The sequence below is a fragment of the Oncorhynchus gorbuscha genome, linkage group LG05 (genome assembly GCF_021184085.1).
Source record: "Oncorhynchus gorbuscha isolate QuinsamMale2020 ecotype Even-year linkage group LG05, OgorEven_v1.0, whole genome shotgun sequence".
Taxonomy (NCBI): Eukaryota; Metazoa; Chordata; class Actinopteri; order Salmoniformes; family Salmonidae; genus Oncorhynchus; species Oncorhynchus gorbuscha.
Genome location: NC_060177.1, coordinates 38,409,203 through 38,417,166, shown reverse-complemented (window position 1 = coordinate 38,417,166; position 7,964 = coordinate 38,409,203). Strand labels below are relative to the sequence as shown.

The following is a 7,964-nucleotide window of genomic DNA, read 5'->3' as shown; positions in this document are numbered from 1 at the left end:
ACGTCTGTCACGTGCTCAGTGTGAACCTGCTTTCATCTGTGAAGAGCACAGGGCACCAGTGGCGAATTTGCCAATCTTGGTGTTCTCTGGCAAATGCCAAACGTCCTGCACGGTGTTGGGCTGTAAGTACAACCCCCACCTGTGGATGTCGGGCCCTCATACCACCCTCATGGAGTCTGTTTCTGACCGTTTGAGCAGACACATGCACATTTGTGGCCTGCTGGAGGTCATTTTGCAGGGCTCCTCCTTGCACAAAGGCGCAGGTAGCGGTCCTGCTGCTGGGTTGTTGCCCTCCTACGGCCTCCTCCACGTCTCCTGATGTACTGGCCTGTCTCCTGGTAGCGCCTCCATGCTCTGGACACTACGCTGACAGACACAGCAAACCTTCTTGCCATAGCTCGCATTGATGTCCCATCCTGGATGAGCTGCACTACCTGAGCCACTTGTGTGGGTTGTAGACTCCATCTCATGCTACCACTAGAGTGAAAGCACCGCCAGCATTCAAAAGTGACCAAAACATCAGCCAGGAAGCATAGGAACTGAGAAGTGGTCCGTGGTCCCCACCTGCAGAACCACTCCTTTATTTGGGGTGTCTTGCTAATTGCCTATAATTTCCACCTGTTGTCTATTCCATTTGCACAACAGCATGTGAAATGTATTGTCAATCATTGTTGCTTCCTAAGTGGACAGTTTGATTTCACAGAAGTGTGATTGACTTGGAGTTACATTGTGTTGTTTAAGTGTTCCCTTTATTTTTTTGAGCAGTGTATATTGGAAAGCCTTCCCAGAAGAGTGGAGGCTGTTTTAGCAGCAAAGGGGGGACCAACTCCATATTTATTTAATGCCCATGATTTTGGAATGAGGTGGTCGACAAGCAGGTGTCCACATACAAATATAAAACTATACTAAAATAAGACTATATTAGAAAATATTTTACAGAGGCTATCTAAGCAAACATTATGTCCATTGTTAAAATATTACAAAACTACTCAAATTAAGTAAGCTGTAATGCTTTCACTATGATGGGACAGAATGTGGCACTGTCCCTTGGAACTCCACTATGGCAGCTTCTCCTACAACATGACACAATTTTTCTGCAATGTCTGTTTTGTAGACAACATGGGGGGACTTAGAATGCTTTGCAATGCTCTAGAATCTAACTGGCCCTTCTGGCTCTCCTTTGTCTCCTGTCTGGGCCCTGTGTTTAGGCAGAGCCAAGGCCTGCTCCAGAAGCCTGGCCAGGTACCCATCCTCCGCTCTCTCCCCCACCCCCACCGATAGGCTCTCACTCTCACATAGGCCGCCGGGAAGCCTGGGCTAAGGTTGCTGACTGAGTCCGGGGGACCCTGCAGGGTGGCTGTGGAGGGCTAAGGGATAAAGGGGCAACTGGGGGAGTCAGGGTCGGCTCCTCCATGGGGATTTGTGGAGGTGTGTTTGTACCCTGTTGAACTACGGCCTGTGTCTCTGGTAAAGCCACTGGACCAGATGAGCTCTTAACACTTATTTCTTTGTGGAGTGGCATAAGAATGGCAGGCTGTCCCATAACATTGTGCTCATTGCTCCCTGGTGGCTCATAAGGTGGTGGCCCAGCCCCAGCCTGGGGAAGCCCATCGGGGGTCACTTGAGCTTGGATGGTGTGGATGAGAATGGGGTCTGGAGATGGAAGAGGGACTTCCTCATCTTCCTCTTCCTCCCTATTTAGAGCTTCCTTGTCCTTCCTCGCCTCCTTAGAGGGGCTGTTGTCTTGGGAGATGACATCTGGCTGGTGGGTGATGATGTGGAGACCCAGAGGCCCTGCTCCTGGTCGTTTGGTTCCCGGGTCAGAGGTGACTCCCCTGGGGGGCTTGAGAGGGGTGAGCAGAACAGGTAGCTCCAAACCCAGGACCTTCCGTGGCAGTTCCTCTGGCTTGGCTAGAAATAAAACACAGGAACATTAAAACTGAGGTAAATTATAGGAACTATGCTTTGCTTTACAGTTCTGTTTCAGTTGGTAATTAAGTGTTTACCTGGTTTATGCTTAAACATTAAATGGTAATTAAGGGTACCATCTTTCAAAAATACCCCACAACTAACTGACCAGTATCAAATGGTCATTATATGACCTAATTTCTTTCCACAAGGGAAAGCTCAGTCACAAGCCCTCATGAGATGATTGACCTCTGCATTTTCTACTGATGTTAAATTGTTAGCCTTGTCCAACAGCACATAAATCAGCTAAGCAGTGTGCTACCTGGGGGTGGAAGGTCCAGCTTCATCTTCCGTAGTTCCGCCATGGAGGCCTGCAGCTGATCGATGATGACGTCATCGCTGTAGAGGAACGACAGGCCGATCTTGTCCTGAAGGAACTCTCTCAGGTCCTCCAGATTCATCTTCAGGAGACGCTCTGATGACACACAGATACAGCAAACAGGACAGGAGTCAACATCATTGGAATTATAGCTGCTCTAACAGAGACACAAGCAATATTGTATTAGCAAAGACTTATGTAATGAGTAGCTAATAGCTAATAGGCTAAAGTAGCTAAAAGGCTACTTGTTCAAGGTAGATGCACTCCTTACTCTTAAATATTCTAAGGATTGTGTAGGACATGGCGGTAAGGATTGTCTCTCCTTCCAGAATGTAGATGTCCCACAGACGTAGAGTCAGGGTGAACGGGGTCTATGAAGAGAGGGGAAAAAAGATCTGACTTCCAAGAAACATCATTTCCCATTCAAAAAGCGGTAAAACTATTCTTGAAATCAGAAGTCATGAGTTCACACACTATACATTAGTAAGATTGTTTTCCTGTGGTGGGCCCCAGCGGGACTGAGAAGCGCTGACAGCAGCTTGTCTCTCTCCAAACTACCAGAGCCACAGGATTGTGTGTATGAACAGAGTCGAGGACACACTGAGTAGTTATTAAGCCTCGTGATTATGCATATGTTATGTTCCCTTTATACGCAGTTAACAATGCTGATAAATAAGTAAGTAAGTAAGTTCACCCTGCTTGGAGTTGTAATCATGTGAAATTAATGAACGTCCATGAATACAATTGCAATTCTGCTATTTGAAGTTATTATTGTTGGTGAATATGGGGCTCACAGCATCAATTATTTGTCTACTTTCTCCTCTGCTGAAAGTTATAATATGCCAATCGTTTGTCAGCAATCCCAGATCCCATATTGTACCTTTAAGAAGAAGAGTTCTTGGTTGTCACGGGCCAATAAAAAGGAAGAATGATTTAAATCGTCTAAAAATGGCAACGGTCCTTTAAAACACACTTTCTCTCACCCTGTCAATGAAACACTGCAGGAACCATTTAGTGCTGTAGATCCCACAGGACATCTGTTCCCTGTCCTAGAGAGAGAGAGGGAGGGAGGGATGGAGGGAGAGAAAAAAAAGAGAGAGGGGATGGAGGAAGAAAGAGGGAGAGAAAGGAGAAAGAGATGGAAGACGGGTAGAAAGAACGACGATCAGTTCTACACAGTAACACGCATTTCAATGTAACTATATGCAATTACTGTAATAATCTCACTATTATGAAACATAATGCCATTACGTAGTGTGTGTGTGTGTGTGTGTTTTTGTGTGTGAAGGCAACCTAAACAGTGATCTACGTCAAATAATGTATGAAAAATGCCTATGTAAAATGTCTATGTAAAACGTATGTGTGTGTAGCAGAAAAGCTGTAAAAAACAAACAAGATAAGTGTCCTCGGAAGAGGGGGGGGGGGGTAGTCGATGGGTTAATAAAACATTTTAAAAAATGATCTAACCAGATGTTTCTTCAGTTTGGGGATGAGTTTGGAGAGAATTTGATCGTGGTGCGCCTGGAAGCGCTGCAGTTTGGGAAACCCAGGAATGAAGAAACCTTAGAGAGAGGAGAGGGGAAGTGTATGATTCGACTGCTTTATTAACTTGTGTAAACACACAGGTACATCTTGTGGCTAGAACTCCATAACAGAATGTGCTGACTAGTCAATTCCATATCTTTATTAAGATTTGATTACATATTCATATATTATTCCACTGGTAATGTAGCTGATTCCTATCATTGATTGTTCGGACCACCATGCATGACATATCTGATTGGTTGAATCAATGTTTACAGGGTATCTTATTGGTCAGCTCACCGTGCATGGCATGCTTCTGATTGGTCAGTAGCTGTGACAGGGCCCAGAAGGCGTCTTCCTCATTCATGTACATCAGCAGCAAGGCGGCGACCTGGCTCATGCCCTGGCAGTAACTCACCTCCTATAGGGTCAGAGGTTAGAGGTCCAACAAAGTAACATTGATCACCAGGCTAAATTTGTCCTGATGTAGGTTTCGTCCCCTTAAAGTTGGAGGCAGCTCAGTTGTCACTAGTTTTAGTGTTAAAAAGCAGTTAATTTCTGAACATTCGGCTGAATCCTGATGCAAACATTACATAAATATTGACATTATTTATGACTGAGGGAAGATTAAAACAAACTCACCGTGTTGTAGACCGAATAGGCAGACAGGACATGAAATAAAGACTGCTGCCTTTGTAGACGCAGAGAAGAGAGAGGGAGGTCAGTCATTCAGAGACAGAGAAGGGTAATTGCTATGGTTCAGGCAACTTTCACATCAAATCACATTTATTTATATAGCCCTTCGTACATCAGCTGATATCTCAAAGTGCTGTACAGAAACCCAGCCTAAAACCCCAAACAGCAAACAATGCAGGTGTAGAAGCACGTTGTTAACACATCATACCTTTATATACTGTACATATGTAGGATCTGAATTTGATCACTCTTTTGTTGCTGAGAATGTCCCTGCACCACAGTAAAGGCATATGAGCTTTGTGATTTAAATAAATTAACTGAAAAGATGAGGGGGGGTGCACGATCTCGAATGTTAAGTCCCAAGTTTTTTGCTCGCCTGAGTTACAATATCTCATGATAAGCTGCAGACCATACTATTTAGTAATGCAGTTTTCATCTATATTTTTCATAGCTGTCTATTTACTAATAAGTTGTGTATTTATTCCTTGTGTTATAATTATTTTCTATAATTTAAAAAAATATTTCTCTCTACATTGTTGGGAAGGGCCCGTAAGTAAGCATTTCGCTGTTAGTCTACACCTGTTGTTTCTAAAGCCTGTGACAAATTTACATTTTTATTTTATTTGTTTGGAATGACGATGAAAAAATAACATCACATTTCTAATTAGACTGCGTGCCTGTGGGTGATTCTCAACATGGAATTACACGTCCTTTTTTTACCTCAGATTGGTGATGTTAGTATATAAGTTTATGGTCAACACGATGACACAATTGCTTAAAACAGATCAATATCTTCGGTTTTGTACTGTTGATTTGGTCAAACACGCTGGGGGTCGCAGGACTTAAGAGGGCAGCTATTATTTTCTTTCTCAATCAAAGTCTCTTAATAAAAGTCACGGGCCACACATCAATACACGGACTTGACAGTCAAACTATCTCGTCAATAGCACTGTTGATAACCTATGGCGGGTCGTGATTCTTTGAACTTGTGGTTTGTTCCCTTTTGCAGCCCCCAGAAATCAATATAATGTCAAAGCATCTATAGGTTAATTCAAGATTCCGTGTGGCCTTTGCATAGTGTTTAAGTTTTAGGAATATATATGTACCGTAATTTCCGGACTATAAGCCGCTACTTTTTTCCCACGCTTTGAACCTCGCGGTTTATACAATGACGAGGCAAATTTATGGATTTTTCCCGCTTTCACAAGATTCATGCCGCCAGAAAACTGAGCACCGTCACATAATGTGACGTAAATCGAGCGCGCTCAAACTTCCCATCATTCTGATTACCGTAGTCATTTTGTCACCCTCATCATGGCAAAGACACGGAGAAATGCATATGATGCATCTTTCAAGTTGAAGGCGATCGATCTGGCTGTTGGAAAAGGAAATAGAGCTGTTGCACGGGAGCTTGGCCTTAATGAGTCAATGATAAGACGTTGGAAACAGCAGCGTGAGGAACTGACTCAGTGCAAAAAGACGACAGAAGCTTTCAGAGGGAAGAAAAGCAGATGGCCCGAACTAGAAAATGAGCTTGAAGACTGGGTCAACACACAGAGAGCAGACGGCCTGAACTAGAACATGAGCTTGAAGACTGGGTCAACACACAGAGAGCAGACGGCCTGAACTAGAACATGAGCTTGAAGACTGGGTCAACACACAGAGAGCAGAGCAACTAGAACATGAGCTTGAAGACTGGGTCAACACACAGAGAGCAGACGGCCTGAACTAGAACATGAGCTTGAAGCTGGGTCAAACACAGAGAGCTAGAAAATGAGCTTGAAGACTGGGTCAACACACAGAGAGCAGACGGCCTGAACTAGAACATGAGCTTGAAGACTGGGTCAACACACAGAGAGCAGACGGCCCGAACTAGAACATGAGCTTGAAGACTGGGTCAACACACAGAGAGCAGACGGCCCGAACTAGAAAATGAGCTTGAAGACTGGGTCAACACACAGAGAGCAGACGGCCGAGGTGTTTCAACTGAGCAGATCCGACTGAAAGCCAAAACAATCGCCACCGCAATTAATTTTGAGGATTTTAGAGGTGGACCATCGTGGTGTCTAAGATTTATGAGACGTAAGGGCCTGTCCATCAGGGTACGGACGAGTCTGTGTCAGCAGCTCCCTCCCGTCTACGAGGAAAAAGTTTCAAACTTCCGCAAATTCACTGATGCAAAGATAGAGGAGCATTCCATCGGCCCGCACGAGGTTCCTCTGACGTTTGACCTGCCTCTCACTCGGACTGTCAACAGGAAAGGCAAATCATCCGTCACGCTGAAAACAACTTAGCATGAAAAAACGCACTTCACCTGTGTTCTGAGCTGCACGGCATCGGGAGAAAAGCTTCCACCGATGTTGATTTTTAAACGCATGACGATGCCAACAGAAAAATTCCCGAGAGGAATTGTTATGAAAGTCAACAAGAAAGGATGGATGACGGAAGGCCTAATGCATGAATGACATACGGAGTGTTTACGGCAAGCGACCAGGAGGATTCTTTCACAAGAACAAGGCTTTGCTCGTGTTGGACAGCATGAGGGCCCACATACCGGTAACAGATTCTGTGAAAGAAGCCATCAAGAGGACAAACTCAATTCCAGCTGTGATTCCTGGGGGCACAACAAAGTATTTGCAGCCACTGGACATCAGTGTATTTAAGGTGGCGCTCCGTGTTCAGTGGGAGGCTTGGATGACAAGTGGGGAGAAATCCTTCACTAAAACGGGCCGCATGCGAAGAGCCACTTATGGTCAAGCCTGCCAGTGGGTCCTGACAGCGTGGAGCATTGTCAAAAAATCCACTATCATCAACGGGTTTCGAAAGGCTGGACTGCTGCGTGTTGTTGAGGGCAGTTCAGCGGGGAATTTGCCTCCGGATGAAAGTGACGAGAGCGACAATGAAAACGATCCAACATCGGATGAAGCAATTCTGAGGCTATTCAACTCCGACACCGAAGGAGATGACTTCAGTGGTTTCAGTGCACAGGAGGAGGAAGATAGTGACCAATGACTTTACTGGTAGGCTACTGTTTAATTTTTGTTACAAGCCGTGTTTCGTTAAAGCCTATTCATTTTTGTTACAAGCTGTGTTTCGTTTAAAGGCTGTGTAAAGTTAATTTGTTTCAATGTACCGGTAGGCACCTGCGGCTTATAGACATGTGCGGCTTATTTATGTACAAAATACATTTTTTTTTTTAAATCAGTTGGTGCGGTTTATATTCAGGTGTGCTTAATAGTCCAGCAATTACGGTAACTTTCAACATTCATTTCCATGGTAATTGCACGTAACTAGTGCTTTAGACTGCCTACTACTTGTGATGCTAATCTTCATAGTTATCGTAGTGAGAGTATGATGTAAAAAAAACTAACTAGCCAATGTTTGCAATGATGAGAAAAAATAATTGTTTTTCTGACTGCCTGTCTGTGTCTTGCTTGTGATATATATATATATATAT

At 44.3% G+C, this 7,964-nt stretch overlaps 1 protein-coding gene across 2 annotated transcripts in view; it reads right to left on the bottom strand.

Moving 5' to 3' along the window:
- Nucleotides 1-785: 785 nt before the first annotated feature.
- The window catches only part of LOC124035926 (USP6 N-terminal-like protein), a 40,376-nt gene continuing 33,197 nt past the window's right edge, over nucleotides 786-7,964 (bottom strand). For both annotated transcript variants that reach the window (XM_046349848.1, XM_046349850.1), the window contains 7 exons: nucleotides 4,454-4,502; nucleotides 4,112-4,232; nucleotides 3,755-3,849; nucleotides 3,271-3,336; nucleotides 2,559-2,658; nucleotides 2,231-2,383; nucleotides 786-1,911 (listed from right to left, as the gene is read on the bottom strand). In XM_046349848.1, coding sequence (XP_046205804.1) covers nucleotides 1,292-1,911; nucleotides 2,231-2,383; nucleotides 2,559-2,658; nucleotides 3,271-3,336; nucleotides 3,755-3,849; nucleotides 4,112-4,232; nucleotides 4,454-4,502 — 1,204 coding nt within the window. In that variant the 3' untranslated portion in view covers nucleotides 786-1,291. The remainder of the gene's footprint in view (nucleotides 1,912-2,230; nucleotides 2,384-2,558; nucleotides 2,659-3,270; nucleotides 3,337-3,754; nucleotides 3,850-4,111; nucleotides 4,233-4,453; nucleotides 4,503-7,964) is intronic.